Below are 21,344 nucleotides of genomic sequence, written 5' to 3'. Positions count from 1 at the left end.
TCTGTCTCCGCTTGAGCCGTGTTTCTTCCTGCTGTGACGCTGGCTGGACTGCCCTCCATCTGAAACTAAAACAAAGATGACAAGGCCGCCACTTCTGGGTAAGTGTCCGGATCAGAGAGTTACAGGATATCTCCTAGCATCATATTAGCGAACAAAACCCGGCTGGTACTGGGGTGTCAGCACGATATATCCCGTCAAGCGGCAGCGGCATGTCGCTGAGCTCAGGCGGGTGGACTCACACACCTCCGTCGGCCCAGTCCTCATCGTCTCATCTCGGCCATGAGGCCTCGCAGTCGGCCTGCAGCACTGTTTTGATGTCAGTGAAGGTGTCAGTATGCCACTCCGGTATACGTCCACTCTGTCTCCCGGGCGCCGGAGACGAATCTCTCCGTCTTCAGCTGAGCATGGACCCGGGGAAGGCAGGGGAATTCCGCCTTGCGTTACGGGACATCAGCGGAACAGCGGCTGGACGCAGTGTGGTGAGGAAATGTCGAACTTGCCCGAAGTCTCAGTCTGCTGTGCTTTGAACACTGGATAAAAGCTTAGAAAAAAAACGCAACATCGATAGTATATTCATTCCAGAAGTATCTGCGTAGTCATTAATAGCGCTTCCCTGTGGCTGATATAGAGTTCACACGAGTGAATCACATGTTGTTTTGCCAGTCTTTGTTGTTGAAATCCACCCTCCACCCCCTAAATATGTTAGTTTGCTGAGAGCTAAGAGTCACAAATGAACTTTAACGGTCGTCACGCTACCTATATCCACTTTAATCATGTTTAATTTCTGTAATCACTTTCATTTGCTGTAATAGACTGATAGAAAGAAAGTGAAACTGTGAATTTGTAGATATATTATGGACGTCGTTATGGTTTCGGGTTCCAGAGACCCCGGTTAAAAAAAATAAAATAATATAATATAATAAAACCTATTTTAGACCTATAATTTCCCTTTGAGTAGCCTACATGTAATGTAATGTTTAATTCTTTATCCCTCTGTTTTAAAACTATGCAGGCATACTCTTTCAAAATTGTGGTTGTTATCCAGGAATTGTATTTTTGGGGGACACTGTGACCAGTTATACATCCAATTACATCCTACATCCTGCTACAGTTTACAAACTACAAGTTCAGAAAATCATAGCATGTGAAAATTATGTTTATACCCAGGGTCTTTGAGATCCCAAAGAGAATTAATATCATTTTGAAATCTCAGTAGGCTACTTTCATTCTCATCAGTGTTATCTTTGCAAAACAACATGTACCCAATGAATGTAACAAATTATGATAAAACCAGAATAATGAAATGGGCGAAGAATGAAATTGCCTAATTTTGAATCGGTACATGATAAGTTTTAAATAGGCTAGGTCGTTTATTTGCTTGTGAGAGATAGATATTTCCTGGACTATATAATTTCAGTAGTCAAATCACTGAGTTTTGTTAAAGTAAAAAAAGTCCCCATCATATTTTTGTGGCTCTCTCTGTTTATTTTCACTTAGTCAATTGCTGAGTTTGATCTCAAGACTGTTCGCTATGAAATCAAGTCCCCACAGTGCCATGAACTGAGTTTGGCAACACCACCACATGACCGTATCACTTTCAACTTCCGCTGTGAGCAGGAAGCTCAGGAGTGGGCCACTGTGGTGATGTCATCGCTCCGTGAAGCGCATAGAGGTTTGCCTTCCTTCTGCTTTCTTCCAACTGCTTATTGTTGTCAGTTCTGTTCTCTAGTTTTATATAAAGACTTTGATTTTCCTTTGACTTTTACTGTTGGTTCTGTGCTTATAAACCACTATGTCTCTTGGTCATTATTTCAGTGGCGATTAGTTCCTCCACTGAAGAAGGAAAGCTACCTCCCCAGCCTCTGGATTCACAGAGCAATGCACCCATGCCACGTACAGGTAGTCATTTGTTTTCTTGTATTAATTTTCTGCTCACGATCAGCTTGACCCTGTTGCCAAACAATAAACAATGTGTCAATTGTCTATTATGCTGACAGCTGCTTCCATTTCCGATTCTACCCTCTATCCCTCTCCTTTCCCATCCAACTTTCTCATTCTTGTCCTTATTCATTTTCTCTCTTTCTTCTTTTCTCTCTAGAGGAGATATGTGCGGAGCTGGTTAGCGCAATAGAGGCAGGTGATGTTCGGGCGGCGTCTGTCTGTGCATCATCTTTAGCTAAACAGAGAGCTGCTCTGAGCATTCAGCCCTCCAAACATAATTACACTGACACTGAAATTAGGTAAAATACATGTTTACCGACATTGACCCATCAGTTTAACAATGTGTCCTAACCAGATTCATAGCAACAAGTGATGAAAGATGTCTGTTGCATGTTAATCGGTGCTTCTGTCCAGCTGCTGCTGCTGCGACAAATGGCATTACATTTTGTCAGGCACTTGTTTTCGATTTCTATGAAGGTTAGCCCTGATCCACAGTGGTTGCGCTTTGGGTGACCCGAGTTCAAATCCCAGCTTGAGGTCCTTTCTAATACCGCCCACCGCCATCTCCCTCTTTGCATCCTGTCCCCACTCTTCACTGTCAAAGGCAAAACAAATTAAACGAGGGTGAGGGGAGTTTTGAATTGAAAACTAAATGTCAAATACCCAAAGTTCTTCCTGAAAAACCATAAAAACATTCTTTCTGGTAAAGCGTCATATTAAGTGTAGAGAGTGCATTCAATTTTGTAATTGAATGTGTTACGTCATGCCCTGTTTTTGCCTTCAGAGTACATTTCGTGTTGCTGAAATCTTGCTACATTGCACCTGGTTAGGACACAGTTTGAGAGTATGTTTCATAAATCTGTTTTTTTGTTGTTGTTGTATTTTATCAGTAATATTTAAAGGGATCTTTTACCCAAAAATAAAAACTCCTTCATCATTTACTCACCCTCAAGTCGTTCCAAACCTGTTGACTGTGACTTTCTTTCCTCTGTGGAACACAAAAGATGATATTTTGAAAATGGACATACAAAACACTTAGACACTTTTCAAAATATCTTCTTTTATGTTCCACAGAAAAAAAGAAAGTCACACAGGTTTGGAACAACAAGATGAGTAAACAATGACAGAATTGAATTCTTAGGTGAACTATCCCTTTATTTACACCAACTCATTTGGTAATCCATCCACCCACCCACTCAAATACACACATTTTTACATGTCCACACATACGTTATGTTTCCAAGCCATTCTGATCTCAGCTGATGCATTGGTTTATCACGCAGCCTGGCTGTGGTGGTAGAGGATGCATCCTCTTCCTGTTGTGTCACAGTGAACGTCTTCCCCCACTCCACAATTGGTGCTCTCAAACAACAGGTAGGTGCAGATTAACATTAATAACCATCAATCAAATAAACATTCATCAATAATTTTCCAATGCCATGTGATTCTCAGAATTACTGTAATTACCATTTAGCTTTGTTTTTGCCCTCTAAGGTCTTCACAGACTATGGTTTTCATCCGCGTGTGCAGCGCTGGGTCATCGGCCAGTCTTTGTGCTCTGATCATCGCTCTCTTGCTTCTTATGGAGTTCAGCGAGATGGCGACACTGCGTTCCTTTATCTCGTTTCTGCCCGTCAGGCTCGAGTCAGTCGAGGGCTGTACCAACAAGATCAGGAAAGTGCTTTACTCATGCCAGCTTTGGTGCCAACGTCTAATCAGCCCCACCAAGAAGCAGTAACCAATGGGCCAGCAGCACTGAACACAGCCTCAAGGCCATACAGCACCCTGCCTACGAGACTTCATAGCAGCCATAATACTCTGAGTGTGTATGCGCAGACACTAATACACACCGTGACCACAAAAGGCCACCAATCAAAGTCATAGCATGCATTTACACACAAATTCCAATTTTAGTTGATTATAAATGGGGAATCTCAGTATTTCTGCTAAATTATAAGAAATGGCTACTAAACCAATCATTTCGTTCTCAATTCTTTTTTGTATAAAGTCTTGCACAATTTACAATTTTGGAATATAACTCTCAGGCAACAGTCCTGGAGGGACAGAGAGGTTGGGTTTGAGCGATATCCGTGACCTGATCAACCTTGAGCTCCCGCAGTTGAATGAAGCCCTGGCGCCCAAAAGAACAAGCACACAGGTACATGCTGTTCAAAATAATGTTAACACACAGAACAAGTTTTCCTACAAGATAAAGTGCTAACATTTCATACTATTGAGTCTTTAATAATATTTAAAACAACTCATGAACAGAAAATACATATCATTAAAACAGCAAGTATATTATAAATGCATAGATGTACTTGTATGATGAGATTATGGTGCTTATTTGAATCATTGTTTTTGTGGGTATGTAGCTGGGATGGGCCTGCCCAACTTGTACATATATTAATAAACCGACACGTCCTGGCTGTGAAATGTGTAGCGCAGACCGACCTGAAGGCTACACTGTTCCCGGCAACTACAGACCAGACGCTCTGGAGCTACGACGCATTCAGCAGGAAAAAGAAGCAATAAGACAGTACCAACAGGTGAGGCTTGCAAAATACACACATAATTGCCCAGACTCAGAGCTGATAGTAGTTTAAATTGAGAAAGCTATGAGCATATACACAATACTTCTGCCTGCTTCCACCAGTGTATTCCACTGTTTTGAGGAATATAGTGGAAATCAGTGAGAACAGATGAGATTGGCATCTTTCTTTTGCTTTTGGCTTATACAGCTCATGCACACTGACCATTTTACATCTTCGCTCACACCCAAGTTTAGGACAAAATCCTTAGGTCAAAATAGTTGCTTTGTTTGTATTTAAATAAATACATTTTACTGATATTTACTGAATTTTCATTTCATGCCGACTTTATTAGATTAAATTTAAAGTGTTTAAGTGTTCGACAATTTAATTTCAGTACTTTTTTTTTTCATCTCATTTGTTATCCATAATTTTTATTGTATTGCCCATCCGCGACCCATATTTTTTTAGAAATTGTCATCAGTCATCGAAAAGCCCATATTGGTTAACCGCTATTCAGGAGCTACTTTTAGTGATCTCTTAGGGTTTGTGAGCTCTGATTGACTCCTCAGTCTGAATCTCTTCTCTTTTGTCTCTATTTCTTTTTAAGGAGAAAGGGAGAAGAGAGGAGCTGAGGGGCAACAACTCACTACTGCACAACCTCGACCAGGACTACTGACTCGCCCACATACACACACTCACACTCACACTGCATAGTCTTGACACACTCATACTGCAAATGCAACCTCCGTACCAACATCCTCCAGTGTACTGCACAACTTGTATATGCCTGAACAATTTACTGCTAATCAATTTGATCCATGTCAAGCTCATCTATTCAAATTGCACCTTTTCAGACCACTTGCAAAAGCTAAACATTTTGACCCATTTTAAACACATCTATGTAATTATACACTGCAAATATTCCATGTTTCAATCATACAGGAAGCAATTTTTATAATATTATGGCAAATAAATGTATGATGCTGTTAATTCACTTGGTCTAATAAGATGCCCCCAATTGTTGAGCTGTCTCAACTAAAATAAAGTTTACAACTTTATTCAGGTACAGACTCTTTTAATGGGCAAATGCCTCATGCATCAGATTATGTATTGTATATCTTTGTAAGTAGATGTAAGAAATGAAGAAATGACTGCACAGCTCTTGCGCAGTCTAATATTGTTTGACAGATTCTTGTAAAATAGTTTGACACTCATATATTATTTTCTAGTCTTGGAATTTTTTCAGTTCAGAGATTACTAAGAGAAACTGTTTTTAACTGTTCCAGCATCATTTTTTTCTGTGATGGGTCATCCAACAATACACTTTTTTGTTTGTTAAACATTAAACACCAACTTTTGCTTACCACGTCCACAGAAGTAACTTATCGTACATCACTTCAAGATTGCAGCTGTTCACACAAGCAACATGCATTTTACATCAAAGTTAAAACTAACATGGAATGAAGAAGAGAAGCAAAATAGTTTGTGAACAGTGTCTGACATGTTAAACCTGTGGACAGTGTTGCAAAAACCTTTGACTCTGTAAATGCATGCATGCTAAGTAAATACATCTGATAAACATGTTTTCTGCCACAGAATTTTGCACTTAAAAGATATGACTTTGTGAAAATGTTGTAGGTAGAGAGAATTTTTGCTTATGCTATTTATTTAGATGACAAAAATATAATGAGAGAACATTCGGTAAGTTACTCAATGAGTACTGGCAATTAATGCGTTATGGATGAAACATCTACTTAATGAGTAAGGCCTAACTAGTGTGAATGAGAAGGAACCAGAAGAAGACATGTCTTCATTGGTTGAGTTAGGGCTGTGATGTAACATAACTTGTTTGTCTGCATGACTGTGGGCTTTATTCTTTTATGATTAGTCATGTAAAATAGCCTTGAAATGAAGAAAGACAAATGGCTATGCAAACAAACTATGTGACAAACTCAAATAAAGGTCTTTTAATAGGTACAAACCATTTAGATCTAGGTGTGTGACGTTTTTTCTATTTACAGTTCTGGTATGTTTTAAAGTATAAAAGTGTAAGGTATTTCATACATGATATATTTAATCACAAAATGTATGTAAGCTATATTTTATTTATTGCAAGTGCATATACTTTTTTATGTGATTTGGCTATAATGTTGTTTTACAGTGGTCATGTATTTACATAAATAGAGTTATTATAGTTAGCCACATGTACTTTGTGTATTTTTTGAAGCTATTTGTAATAACATAAACCTCTTGTTAGTATAGTAATTAATTATAGTAATGTGTAATATTACACTATAAAAAATAGTTTTTAAAATATGTAAAATGGTGTCCCCTCAGATGAAATCCCGCAGACGTCCCTTATATAGATGTTATTACTGTTTATATATATATATAAACAGTAATAATAACAATAACCACACACACACACACACACACACACATATATATATATATGTGTGTGTGTGTGTGTGTGTGTGTGTGTGTGTGTGTGGTTTTCTATTTTAATATACTTTAAAATATAATTTATTTGTGTTATGCAAAGCTGAATTTTCATCAGCCATTTCTCCAATCTTCAATGTCACATGATCCTTTAGAAATCATTCTAATGTGCTGATTTATTATCAATGTTCAGAAATCAGAAATGCCATCGGGATCTTGTAGGCATTTAGACCCTGTTCCCGTCACTCAGGAGTGCCAGCATGTGCTGTGTGTTTTCCTCACACAGGCTGTCTCTTCAGTTCTTACAGCTTCTCTTTCTGTGTCTGTAGGCCAGAGAAGCAGAGCGCAGGGAAAACTTTGCACGTCTGGTGCAGATGGACGGACAGGATCTGGTTCCTAACCCAGAGAGAGTGGAGTGCAGGATCTGCTATGTGGAGCTCGAGTCTGGCGAGGGAGTCCTGCTCCGAGAGTGTCTTCACTGCTTCTGCAAGTGAGGAAGACTGAGAGTGTGCCGCTGGAGCACATTTACGTTTACTGTTCTGTATTTGTCATGCAGTATTTAAGAAAACTGTCTTTCTATGGGTAGAGAGTGTCTGCGCTCTATGATTCTGATGTCGGAGGACCCTCAGGTGGCATGTCCATACAGAGACGAGGCCTACGCCTGCGACTGCATCTTGCAAGAAAGAGAAATCAGAGCTGTGAGAACTTTCATTTGTTCTGCTTTTAATTTGCCTCTTTGTCTACAAAACTACAGGAGAAATACATAAAATGGTCAAGAATGGTATTCTGCAACTGTAGGTGGCTCTGGCTTTAACCATTTTCTTATTAGGATAATTAACATCAGTTTCTTATCTTTGTTGTTCCACCCATCAAATGAAAAGTTACTCAAATATAAAGATTCACAAATTAAAAGAAGTGCCATCTCAAAAATGGCTTCTAAATTCTGTTTTTTATAGGCAAATATCTTGCCTATTAGGAACAAGCACCTCATAAAAATATGATAATGGTTGGCGTCATTAGCCCCACATAATCTCCAACAGCTGACACTACTACAGTTTTTATTCATATTTTGAATTAGTTTTATATTTTCATTTTTAATTTCATTTCAGTTCTAGTTACGTTGTTGTGTTTTATCATTGTTGTTTTTAATCATTTTTGTTTCAGTTTTATTTTTAGTTAAGTTAAACTAAATGAACATGAGAAATGTTTCCTTGCTGAAATAAGTTTCATAAGTGTTTCATTTGAGTTAACGATTATTTTATTAACGGTTTTAGTTAAATTACTATAATAACGCTGCTTTACACTTGGCCTGTTCTTTTGCTAATAATGTGCTTATACAGCATCATGGAACAAAAGATTTTTATGAATCTGTTGAGTGATATTTGTTAGTATTTTTATGCCAATTTTCTGCCTTGCGTGTTTTCCCTCCGCACAGCTGGTGTCAGTAGACGATTATGAGCGCTGGTTGCAGAGGGGTCTGTCTGTTGCAGAGTCTCGATGTGAGGGCAGTTATCACTGTGCTACTGCAGACTGTCCTGGCTGGTGTGTTTATGAAGATACTGTCAACACTTTCCACTGCCCAGTGTGCAAAAAACACAACTGCCTGCTCTGCAAGGTATGTCTGCATGTCAAATGCACACTGAAATAATTATGTGTACAATTTACTCTAGGTTTTTGTTCCTCTATTAGGTTCTCATTATAATATGAGGTGAATGAGTTTGGCATATTAAACATAAAAACATATTTTGTTTTTCCTTTACTTAGGCCATTCATGAAGGGATGAACTGTAAGCAATATCAGGATGATCTAGCAGCTCGCGCCATCAATGACTCCGCAGCTCGGAGAACAAGAGACCTGCTGAAGGTCAAACACATACTAATCCAGATCCTTTTCTTTTATCAAAGCTCATGTTCAGAAAGGTCCTTTGGCATGTTCTTCAGATGACATCATCTTAAACCCACTGCATTGTTGCAGTTGAAAGTGCTAAATGTTCATCTCTCTTTTTGTTGTCTTCTGTCCCCTCACTCACACATGAACAGACTCTTGTTAATTCTGGAGAGGCGATGCATTGCCCTCAGTGCGGCATCATTGTGCAGAAGAAGGAGGGCTGCGATTGGCTCCGCTGTACTGTCTGCCACACCGAGATCTGCTGGGTCACCAGAGGACCACGCTGGGGGCCTAAAGTAAGACTGGGATATAAGCTTTACTCTCTGGCTCCATTGGGTATCATCCCTCAGAAAACAAGAGCAAGCATAGTGTGTAATGTAGGTTTCATTTCTAAAAACTACGCTCCGGCAGTTAAAGCATGCCACGATGGACGGTTATCATGACAAAGCAATAAATACTATGACTTATAGATTTCAAAGAATCGTTGTTAATTGTAAATATCTAATAGTTGGAAACAGAGATTCATGTCTTTCTCACTTCAGGGTCCTGGAGACATAAGTGGAGGCTGCCGCTGCAATGTGAACAAACAGAGATGCCACCCAAGATGTCAAAATTGTCACTAAAGGGATGAGTAGCCGACAGAGAAGGAGGTACATGTGAGAGAGAGCGAAGTGTATTACATCATGATAGACATACACTTTTGAGTGTGAACTGACATATACTGTCCTCCTGTGTAAGCTTTCAGTTCAGTTTTCTGATGCTGAAATATAGAAATATGTGGGTCTGTTGTACAACAAATGTTGCAAATTATTTCAAAAATTCACAGAAAAGCTTTAAATTCACTCAACTGTATGTTACATAACAAATATCACCTCTACTATGAAAGCATTTTGTTTCGAATTGGCTGCAAAAACGTTTCGAGTGTTACCAAGCTACAACTGTTCAGAGTTGAGACAGAATCGTTACTTGAATTAGGGTGCTTGAATTAGTGGTTTGGAAATGAATTATTCTTTCGAACCAATTCTCTTTAATGATTCAGTCAACAGGTTCACAGATCACTGGTAAATCACTCGTGTAAAACTGATGTGGGTGGCAGATTGGAACTTTACGCAACACAGAATTGAACATTCTACACAGCCTAAATCATAAACATTGTGATTAACTAAATTATATATATTTTAATAAAAAAAAGAAAATGTTTTTAAACATTTTTTTTAATCTCTTAATTAAAAAAGAAAAAAAAACCTTTTTTACCAATCTGATCAAATGATCCCCGAAGGACAAAAATAAAGCTATCTGAAGCTGCCGATGAAAATGAAAACAAGGGAATCGTTATAATGCACTTACACAAATACTTTTGTCTTGTCTTAATCTTAAAGCTATACTACACTGTTAAGACGTGTTACTGAAAGTGCCTTTTCTTGCCTGTTTTTGTCTCAAAGTGATGTAACCACTAACATTAGCAATCGTTTTGCAGTGTTACATTATTATTATTATTTTACATAATGTACTGTATGTTTCTGTTGTTGTAGATTTGTGTTCCAGGATAATTTGTGTGTGCAGTGTTTTCCCTCCACATTTCCTACGAACCAAGAGATATTGTATTTTGTGCATTGTATGTTGCACATTTGTTCATTAAGTTTAACACAATTGAGTATAGGCTACTTCTTTAAGATGTAATAGTTTGTTTGTAAGTTGGATGTGGTTAATAGCCCAGCTATTTAGTATTGTTTTATTGTTACATTGCAATGCTATGCTAAGTTGAGTAGTAGTAATGGTCAAGAGCAGGGATCTGAGGCTTGTGTGGGAAGTTCACAAGCCTGATATAAGCCAAAGGACTGATGTCACTTCCAAAGCTTTGAATCTATGCACTGAGAAAAAGAAAAAAAATGTCAGCACCCAAAGCATTTACTTATGCAACTAAATGAACATTTCAAGAATGTTTCCATGAGTCAAAGTCATTATCTGAAAAAAAAAAAAAAAAAAAAAAAAAAAAATATATATATATATATATATATATATATATATATATATATATATATATATATATATCAAAGGTTTTGGTTTACTTTCCCCCTCCCAAAACATTTTTATTGACATTGTAACTGAGAATCCAATGAAAGTATGCAGTGTGTTTGTACAATTGCAAAACAGTGAGGGGCCTGTACACCCGTTCTCATGATAATGATTAAGAACCTCGGTAGCACTTTATTTTACAGTCCTGTTCCCCATGTACATACTATGTACTTATTATAGTAATTGCAATAACAGGGGTATTAACTAGGTATTAACCCTGAACCTACCCCTACACCTAACCTTAACCCATGTAGTTACCTTATATTAACCAGTTCTTAGGTAAGTACACTGTAAGCACACGCAAGTGCATGTACTGTAAAATAAAATGCTTATGTTCAAATATGTGCACTATGAAGTTCAAGTAGAGTGTACTTGCATGTACCACAGAAGAAAAAGTGAATGACAGAAAATGCATCCATGCATCTGCAGAAATCTTAACACTTTAATCAGTAGAATAATCTGACCTCAGGGTTTGCAAGTCTTAAAGAGTGCCTTACAGATTACAGTACTGAGAACCTGTCGTTACAATATTTAAAGCTGTTTAGAAATTCTCATTACATATTTGGTTTAATTTAACATGCTTCATATTTGGTTCTTAAAAAAATAAAAAAATAATTACCAAACTGCATTGTATTCAACTGTGTGTACTTTATTCACTGCATGCATAAACTAATAAAAAAAAATAATAAAATAAATTGAAGTTATGGTCATGAAAAGGAGGCATCAACATCAAAGGTTTTATATATGTTCGTTTCAATCCATAGACTGAAAAAAAAAACAGGTATCAGCTTAATGAATAATGTTAAAACTTTATTAAACAGCTCAAACTAACAAAACAAATCTTTACAGTTAGTGTGTTTGTATTCAGACACGCTGATTAAGTGCTTTTCACTTGTAGTGGAGTCAAAAACATTTACATTATAAAGGAACAAGAACAAATGAAATTGAACAAAATACAGAATCAGTTCAACTGTGTCTCTCCACCACACTTGAGTCTTCATTTCAGAAAGGATCCTGGTGTGTATTTATGAAGTGTCCTTGTTGCTGGAGCGTGCCATTCCCAAAGCTAAACTGATGCAGAAACATCTCTGAATATGAAATGTTTCTCCAATAACAGTCAAGCAATCATTTTCACTTCATGGATGGAAATATAGATGACACACCAGACGCCACTAAATATCTTTTCATACACAGGCTAAAAAAAGAGTGGTGTAATAAGTCCACACCATTTGCATTGTGTAGAAATGAACAAGCTTGTGAAATTGATATACATAAACTGATCAGTGTAGAGATGCTGTCTTTTTGGTTTATGCTAAGAGAATCTGTTGACCCAAGACCATCATAAACGTGGAAAAATATAGGCTGCTCAATCTCCATAACAGAATGTGTTAAAGAGACAGTGAACCTGCACATCATATATTTGGTCAAGACTTCCCGAACTGATTCTCTCTGATGTAGTGTGATGTAAGATGCACAGCGTCTTTCTCAGTTGAAAATGACGTGTTCCCTGAACCCACCTGAACAATACTGTACAAGCCATTAACTGTGATTAGTGCAAGTGAGAGACCCTCATCCATAAAACACTAGTGATTCCAACAAACTGTCCATTCAGACAGACACCTTGATTTAAATTGCTGAACCCTTGAAATGACAAAACAAAATCAGTATGCACACAGACGCAGTGCACCACTTTTCACACAGTTCTTTAGTCGTGTGAGTGTGAATGTTATATAGATGTGAAATATTAAGAATACCCTTCAGTAAACAACGCTGAATAAAGACAAAGATGCAGAAGTGATCATTTCACGTCCACGTAGAACTCCTGAATTCAAGAAAACCCAGTGCGAGGCATTTGGGAGAAAACAGTGCACATTTTGGTCTATTGAAAGTGTCATATTTAGGAGGGGCTATATACAGAAGGATCTATGTACACTTTGTTATATATACAAGCCAAACGATAGGGAACGTAACTGTGTCCTTCTACGCCTAATATAGGCTTATACACACAATACACCTGACAGGTAGCGCACGCTACACTGTGAATCATCCTGTGTTGTTGACTCCGTCAAGATCCGATGGCTGATGCTTGAGGAAATGTAAAGTCCAATAAATAAACAAGCATGTGAATTTAGCTAGCGTTCACAAAGGATTTCAACGATGAACAATGGGATTTGATTTTTTTAGGGGATAATGTTTCATTATGCAGTGAAGATGCCTTAGATTAGAAGATGGACTATAATCTAAATGATGAATATTTGGCACTGCAGTTCTTGGAGAAAACAGACAGGGATAGGTCTCCGGGGCTATTTCCAGAGGCAATGTCCCGGGCCCTATCGTAGGGACACCCACAAAAAAAGATGTCATGGGCTGCGTCCGAAATTGCGTGCTCTTATTTTGAATAATTCATTAATTCACGGCCGCTAAAAATGTACGTTCAATATAGTATGAGTGTGTGTAGTATGAATGTAATCCGGACGTACTACATCCGCCATCCTGCCAAGGTATCATGTGACCTTCCAGCGTCAGTTGAGTCACTTCACTGCCATTCACAAATCCTCTCCCGTGGCCTCATGTAAAGTGTCAGTCATTTGCACATTTCAGAATGGCACCCTAAACACTCATGGTCTTCCTCTGAGTCTGCACTTTTGTGACGTAACGCTGCTTTGACTGTCGAGAAGACTGTCGCTTCAGTGCGGGCTCGACAATAGTGCGCATCAAGGCCACATATCAACCGCAAAGGGGCGCTCGCGAGCACACTTCCGAGACCTAAAACGACAAATGGGACACACTACGGTCTCGTGGATTTAACGGACACGCACGTGGCAGCCATTGTTAGTCCACAAGACTGAAAGTACATATGAAGTGTGCCATTTGGGACAGGGCCAATCTCGTTTGAAGAAGTAGGTAATCTGGGTACTTTTTCCTTTATCTTTTATCTTTTAGTACTGTGAATTCGGACATACCTCTTTTATCACATACTGTTTTTCACCTACAATATAGTAGGGAAGAATGTGATTTCAGATGCAGCCCTGGACCCTGATAATTGGTGCAGGTTTTCCCAGAAACACCAAGATTCTAGCTGTGCTGATTCGGCAGTAACTGGTATCTCATTTCTTGCACCTGCCTTTTAGACATAATTCTAGACATTATTTGCTTGCTAAAAAAGGCAAAACATGTTTGTCTGCATTTCTTGGGCAAAGTAATCAGTTATCGATCATCATCGCAATGACTAATTTCACCATAGCTATTAATGATGTATGACTAACTAATGATGTATAATGCAGAATCAGATGAGACACAGACAAAAATTACTTTACTGCATAGCATATCCACGAAACAGGGCAAAATAATATATTTTGTTATTAATTAAAGCAAAAGATGTGTTATTGCATATGAAAAGTGATGGGTTCAACTAAAATTTCTTTAAATTTTTTTTACAACAGAATAAAAAGAAGGTGATGGAGAATATCTTAAGTGTCCCTTTGGCTATATCTAACAAACGTTGCTTCCCCTGAATTAAATGTGTATCATATCCTGCTCTATGTGCATTGCAGCACATCTGCAGCACATCTGCTCGGCCTTCACTCACCTTTCAGTCTCATCTGAGTTTTACAGTGACCACGACAACTCAGTGGCCTGAGAGAGTCAAAACACACTAATTAGAACGAAAGAAAAAACACAGGAGAGGACACAAAACAAGCCAGTGAAAAAGATGGAAAATAAAGCATTCGTCAGCGAGTTTCTCCCTGGGCATTAGTAAGTGCTCCCGTGATAAGAGCAAATGAGAGACAGACAGGAAATATATGTGAGCGTACGTCGTGGTCATCAGCAGAAGGCTACAAAATCCACCTTCTGGAATGAGGGAACGGAGGCTGGAAAAGACAGAGAGAAGATAGAGAGAGGAGGAGGAGAAGGTTTGGTGCAGGTGTGTCTCTGCTCTCTCTTCTGAAGGGTCAGATCTGGAGAGAACAGGAAGGCATAGTCTATTGTGCTCATCACTGGCACCTCCACATTGGTCATCAGCTGGTCAGGTAACTGTGCAGCTCCCTTGAGTTTATGCTCAGCACCACCCCTGAGTGGTTGCCTGGCAACAAGAACACCAGAAACAGGTCTTATTAAAACAGCAGGTGAAAAAAAAAAAAAAATCACTCAAGGTTGTTGAACAATGTAACACATGTAGACATTTAATAACGATATACCTACAGATTATACTGGATCAATTATAATTTAGTCTTTTTGGGTTGTGTAGATTTTAATCCAGCAATGTGGTAAATAGTAATGATATGCATAAACCATGTTTTCATAAAAACATATATGTTGGAATCACATATTTTTTTAAATATTAAAATATGAATAATTTTTATGTTGGGTAAAAGTGATAAAGCCTCTTTACCCAATCCTTTACAATAAGGTTACCCTTCTTAACATTAGTTCATTTTTTTAAGAACTGTGAATATTGGTTATTGTTAACATATACATAAAAACAATTCTTCATCTTCAATACAATATTTTTAAGCTTTCCGTTTAACATTAGTGTATTATGAATGAACATGAATTAACAATGAACAATAATAATTGTATATAAATAAACATTCACTTAAATTAATAAATGCCTGATGCATTACCTAATATGAACAAATTGAACCTTATTGTGAAATGTTATCCAAAACAAAAATCAAATAATGGCATCATTTCTGAATAAGTGCTAACTGATGTTAGACTGATCACAACTTCTCCTTTCTTGTTAGTAATGACTGGTTAGTCTAGGGTAACTGTGAATTTGCTTCTACCTCCAGTGTTACCTAGTGTCTGCGAGTCAAGGTCGTCATCAATGAACTCCTCGCCTTGAATGATATTCTGCGTGTCCTCGCTGTGATTGACAGGGCTGGTCATTTCCTGCTCCTTCTCATTGCGCATCTGGGCGTAGACGTTTCGCCCTGGCAGTTTTCTGAAACGCAGCCAGGGACGCGTTAGGCTGCTCTCCTCTGGCCTCAGCAAGGAACCATGGTTTTTGTAGTTTTTCCTGTCACAGTTTTGTAGTTCATGTTCTGTTATATAAGCTGGCTGTCAATTAGACAGGGGGACTGAGCATGCATTCTTCTGTGATGGGGTATGACAGGACAGTGAAACTGAAAGATTAAAGCTTCTCTAAAAAACATTGTGGATGTGGTTGTGCATGTGTGTAGTTCATGCATGATGGGCAGCAAGACACAATGGGTGTGTGCATGTTATACCTACAAAACAGACAGCTCTAATAGTCACTCCATTCATTTGGAAATTGGATTTATTGAGTAAATAAAATGTTTGTCCTAATAACCCACATCAGCAATGACAGGAAAGTTTTCTAAATATGTGAAATAGCCTATACTTTTCAAAATTGTAGCATTGTCAAAATGTAAATGAATTGTATTTTATGAATAGAAAAACCTGAAGTAACTGCCAAACCTTTTAAACTTGAAGAGTATGAATGCTGCAGCAGAGATCAGGCTTATGAGGAGAAAGACAGCGAGAGCCCAAACACCTGGACCTGCAGCAGCCAGACGAGAACCTGCAGGAGACCAGCATATATAGCATTATCAAACCCTTGCTCACATTTCTCACTCATTTCATACCACTTTAAAGGCACAGTTTACGCTTGATGAGAGAAATCTCGTCACCTGACTCACTTTTTATAAACTCACCAAACACTTCAAAAACAAACAAACAATAAAACCAATTCAAAAACAGAACCAAAATCACACAAATCACACACAAATGTACACACCTTGTGTGGATGAAGCCATTTGTGTGGCTGTGATACAGACAACAACAAAAAAATTACCAACAAAAAAAAAAGTAAAAAAATAAAAACACAACAAATGATCTTTAAAGGAAAGTTTGCAAAAAAACAATACTCAAACATGCATGTGTTATTAAAATTAAGAAGCACTGTGACTTTGACAAGCTCAAAACTCAAACAGAAATGCAAGCCAACAGAAGCATGCATAAAGAGTAAATGTCAACTCAACGTAAAGACTAGACCAGAAAACAGAACAGAAACAAAGACATTATTCCATTATTTTCCCTTTTATTTTTTAACTCTGCATTAGCAAGACAATATTCTTAAAGTGAAGAGGACACTTCTAAAAGCGAGAGGTAAATGTGACGCACCAGTCTCTGTTGTGCTGGCACTAGTTATAGGTCCTTAGAAATACATTGTATGTTTTAGTAATTATTGATGAAGGGCTTGCTGTAAAACTATAATTATTAAGTGACTCTTGGTTGTTGAAGGTTGTGGAATCTGTTTTATTTTGCTCACCTGAATCGGAGGTTGCCAGAGTCACCAACACTCGTAACCCTCCTCTCACAATGAAGCTCACATTGTTCTCACTCAGAACCTGCTTTATGGTGGGAACACGCTACAGAAATGAAGAATACACACACAAGTTTAATACTAACAAACATCACTTCAATACTCATGACTGGTAACACTTTCAGGTTTCATATGTTAACATTAGATAACTACATTACTTAACATGAATAAGAATGAACAATACTTCTACAGCATTTATTAATCTTAGCTAATGCTAATCTCAAAATTTCCGACTACATTTTTAAGATCACAATTTTCTCTCTGTTTACATTCGATTCAATGAACTCTATATCATGTTTATTCCTGATTGTATCTCCAGGCTCTGACAAGTTGTTTGCGGATGTCCAATTTAGGCCACCATATAAACAATTCTATTGCTGGACTAATGTTTTGTTGAATGAGCATGTATCTCTTCTCATTCGAGTGGCTTCTACATAAAACACCTACCTTATCCACAAACACACTCCTCTTCACTGGTGTGCTGACTGGAGGAAGAACATACAGGTCTGCAGTGGTGGGAAGACCAGGCTTTACCATGGTAACCAAAGAGTCCTGAGGAACCCCTGTGAGCTATTAGACAAAGAGATCGATATGATGAGTACAATGTAAAATGTTTCACATAAAAAACAAACAGAGCTCTAATGTGTGTGTGTATGTGTATGTTAATGACTGAAGCGAGAACCTTAGCAAGAATCGTGGTTACGACTTGTCCCACATCTTGTCTCCATTCAGGGATGTTTGGGTTAAAGCGGTCCAAATTGCGACTGAAACTCAATGGGATGACCTGGAAATGATCTGAAGAGAGACGTTTAAGGTGTCATGATGAACATTAAAAGTTAATACTGCAGTTGAAAAAAAATCAGGCTGTATAAAGTAAGAGATGTTTTTATACAGTATAATGAATCATGGCAACTAAAAATGTGCTGTCAATCAAAAACAAAGGACAGGTTCTATATTAAGACTAGAAAAACAGCACAGCAACAGCTTCAAAATCAGTTAGGAATTGTTTAACCAAGAAAATCAATTTTTAATTTACTCACCCTCATGTTGTTCCAAACGCATATGCTGTTATTTTTTTCAGTGGAACACAAACATTTTTTGAAGAATCTTGCCATACAGCAACAGTTTTATTTTAACAAACAGGGTTTCGATATGTTCAAAAACACCCAGAAGATTTATATATTCTATATTGTAGACAAATATGCATTCTCACTGTCTACCAGTCAGGCTCTCACACACAACATTTTTTTTTTTACTATAGCAAAGCAAAGCAAATGGGTTTGGAATGACATGAAGGTGTTTAAGTAGATAAATAATGACATAATTGAAATTTTTGGATGATTTTTCATCTGACCCGAAAAACATTCTGTAAAAAAGAATCGCATAACCAGTTAAAAAGATGTGATCTAAAAAAAAAAGCATTGAAAATTTTATAGCCAAGTCATTTGTCTACAGACATTTAAGTTGCAATGTCATCCAACTTAATTTATTAAATTACGTAACCCAACAGGTTCAATTTGAGCTTGAGGACAAACAATATGAACCAGTGAAGTGACACAGTTGTGCACAACAGTTCTTCATTCTGCATTCAAGCTGAACATTGTCTCTGAGGAAGACTGTCATTTCTGCTTTCCAAGCATGACCTCATCCTATCACACCACACTCATAAATATTCAATCCAGCTCGGGAATCACATGAATATTTTATTTCTATTTAACAAGAAAGAAATATGGTTTAGAAAGATTTTAAATGTCACACAAATCAAGAAATGAAACAGTACCAGTGCAATGATTGTTCTCAATCTGTTTCAAACTCTTTAGTATTGATATATTGTTCCTCTGAATGATGGTTATCTTAGGGTGTATTTAATCATTTACTCTCTGTGGTTGTCACAAAATCCTTGTGGTTTTGGATTATTCATCCCACATACTGGGCAGACTGGGGTTAAAAAAATTGGTCCTGGACTTTCTGTCCCCGTTTCACAACACACCAAACCATAACACACCGGTTCACTGATGTTCAGAGCAATTTAACATCACTTACTAACAGAAAAATACAACACAATAATATAACATAAATGCTATTTGTGCTTTTTGTGCTTATCACTTACAGTAATGAACAACTGGCATACTTATGCCATACAAGTTATAATTTGTATATAGTCTTTCTTAGTGCTACCAGGCAAATAGAATTTAAAATATTTTTTACACAGTTCAGTTACGTATCACTAATGATTAACTATATCAAAATGAGCCCATAGAATCATTTGAATGTTGCACAGGAGCCATGTGGACTGCCTTCATGGTGCTTTTAGTGGTTGTATTATTTGTCCTTTTTGGAGCTTGACAGACCATGCTTTCCTTTTGAGGAACAGAGTGTAAACATTCTTCTGTTATGTTTTGTGAAAAACTGGACCAAATGGGTTTGGAATGAAGTAAGGGTGAGTAAATGATGAAAGAGTTTTAATTTTTAGGTGAACTGTCCCTTTAATTGGCTGCTTCTTTTTAAGCACAGACCAGACATGGACATGCCTGGACAAAAATAAAATGTTTGCATTTAATGAACCATGGTCTTTTCTGAAGGAAGACACTAGATGTTTCCTTGTCCAAATAATACAATAATAATAATAGTAATAATAAAATAAAATAGTGCTTATTTATTATAGAATAATGCATTTGAACTATTTACAAATAATACTTTTATTCTAATACAGTCAACCCTGCCTCCTTTGATTTAATTGGGCAGCTCAAAGATTTTGACGAGCAGTGTTAGACCAATGCACTGGGTCTAAACATGATATAACTGAATTGGATATCAATTCATAGAAATAAAGTCATTTGGAGGGATTCTGAAATGACATAAATTTGGCCATGTAGGTCGTGTAGGCCAGGCCTGGGCTGAAGGGAAGGATACGTAACTATCATTCATTCTTTATATATATATATATATTTGTATAGCAGCAGTTGTGGCCCTCATTGCCCAGCAGCACACCAGTCCGCCCCTGATCCCCTGATTCTGAACACCTTCATGGGATGTTTTATCTTACCGTAAACAATGACAGTCTTGCTGTCCTGCACCATGGAGCGACCATTAGAAGCCTGAACTGTCACAGGAACTTCGCCCTCCTCAGAGAACCTTGTAATCAGGCTGTTCTCCAGGGTCAGCTTTGGCTGTCGAGGGGAAAGACACATTTTGTATAAAGGCAACACTTCAACAGCCACACCTGAATCTTCAAGCATAAGCATCTAAAAAAAATGTTTTCTTCATAAAATACATGGGTAAACAGCTCTTATTGTTTTTGTTTTAAAGTCCGCACAATGATTTTAATACTTAAAAAAATAAACACACAAACAAATAAAACTGAAATGTGAGCATTGGGTCAGAAAATGAGCGTCTGCAATAGGAAGCATTTAAAGCAGCGCCATAAAAACATATATTAATATGTGTATAGTTAAAAATTACCACAGAGTACCTGAAGGTTATCTCCAATCCACCAGTAAAACACGGTAAGGTTTGCCTCAGTGGGCAGCACTATAGCTGTGAGATTTACTTCTTGATTTCTGCCAGCGATCGGGACCACCTCCAGATGGACATCCTGTAGAGGAGCTGAAGAGAAAAGTGAGGACAAAACAGAGATAAATTGAACGTTCCAATAAAAAATAAAAATAATAATGTAAAAAAAGTAAATAATGAGCATCCATATTGAAATTAGTTTTCTTTGGAGTTCTTTTTGTTCAGATTTGTTATGTGGGCCTGATTATTGGTTATGGCTCAGTAAAACCCTTTCAATCTCACAGTATTATAGATAATACTAACCATTATGTTCTAAAAGTTGATGCAATGGCCTTTGAATCCAGTTCACTCTCACTCAGATCTGAATATTTCACTGACCTGTGACCTGAATGTAAAGTGAGGCTTGGTCGTGTCCAGCAGAGTTTTCAGCCTTCACATTCACACGGTAAACACCTGGCTTCTCATAACGGTGCTGAATGGGTTCGTCGATGACAGTCAGGTTTTCATATATAGCCCTGACCCCATCCATTAAATCTACCTGATATCTGGTGCTGGTGGTGTCACCCTGAGGAGGGAAAAACAGTGAAACAAATCAATGTTAA

General features: G+C 37.7%; 2 protein-coding genes across 7 annotated transcripts in view; one reads left to right on the top strand and one right to left on the bottom strand.

Moving 5' to 3' along the window:
* Window positions 1–209: 209 nt before the first annotated feature.
* On the top strand, window positions 210–10,769 carry shrprbck1r (sharpin and rbck1 related; the record flags this gene model as incomplete). The annotated part of the gene is made up of 14 exons (XM_084108825.1): window positions 210–479; window positions 1,498–1,672; window positions 1,816–1,899; window positions 2,099–2,240; window positions 3,225–3,315; window positions 3,436–3,763; window positions 3,987–4,099; window positions 4,317–4,490; window positions 7,244–7,404; window positions 7,501–7,612; window positions 8,350–8,529; window positions 8,679–8,777; window positions 8,954–9,097; window positions 9,344–10,769. 14 exons carry the CDS (start codon window positions 210–212, stop codon window positions 9,422–9,424), a joined length of 2,154 nt encoding a protein of 717 aa, XP_083964951.1. The 3' UTR covers window positions 9,425–10,769.
* Window positions 10,770–11,674: 905 nt separating this feature from the next.
* The window catches only part of sorcs2 (sortilin-related VPS10 domain containing receptor 2), a 185,157-nt gene continuing 175,487 nt past the window's right edge, over window positions 11,675–21,344 (bottom strand). The window contains exons 19-28 of one of the 6 annotated variants that reach the window (XM_084108164.1): window positions 21,121–21,307; window positions 20,702–20,835; window positions 20,276–20,399; window positions 17,912–18,024; window positions 17,677–17,799; window positions 17,176–17,275; window positions 16,642–16,668; window positions 16,323–16,425; window positions 15,668–15,900; window positions 11,675–14,961 (exon numbers count right to left, since the gene is read on the bottom strand). In XM_084108164.1, coding sequence (XP_083964290.1) covers window positions 14,897–14,961; window positions 15,668–15,900; window positions 16,323–16,425; window positions 16,642–16,668; window positions 17,176–17,275; window positions 17,677–17,799; window positions 17,912–18,024; window positions 20,276–20,399; window positions 20,702–20,835; window positions 21,121–21,307 — 1,209 coding nt within the window. In that variant the 3' untranslated portion in view covers window positions 11,675–14,896. The remainder of the gene's footprint in view (window positions 14,962–15,667; window positions 15,901–16,322; window positions 16,426–16,641; window positions 16,669–17,175; window positions 17,276–17,676; window positions 17,800–17,911; window positions 18,025–20,275; window positions 20,400–20,701; window positions 20,836–21,120; window positions 21,308–21,344) is intronic. The other 5 variants (XM_084108165.1, XM_084108166.1, XM_084108167.1 and 2 more) reach the window with 5 other exon arrangements.

The sequence above is a fragment of the Abramis brama genome, assembly GCF_963993115.1.
Source record: "Abramis brama genome assembly, chromosome: 3".
Lineage (NCBI taxonomy): Eukaryota > Metazoa > Chordata > Actinopteri > Cypriniformes > Leuciscidae > Abramis > Abramis brama.
The sequence above is the reverse complement of the archived record's forward strand: the minus strand, read 5'-3'. Positions and strand labels throughout refer to the sequence as shown.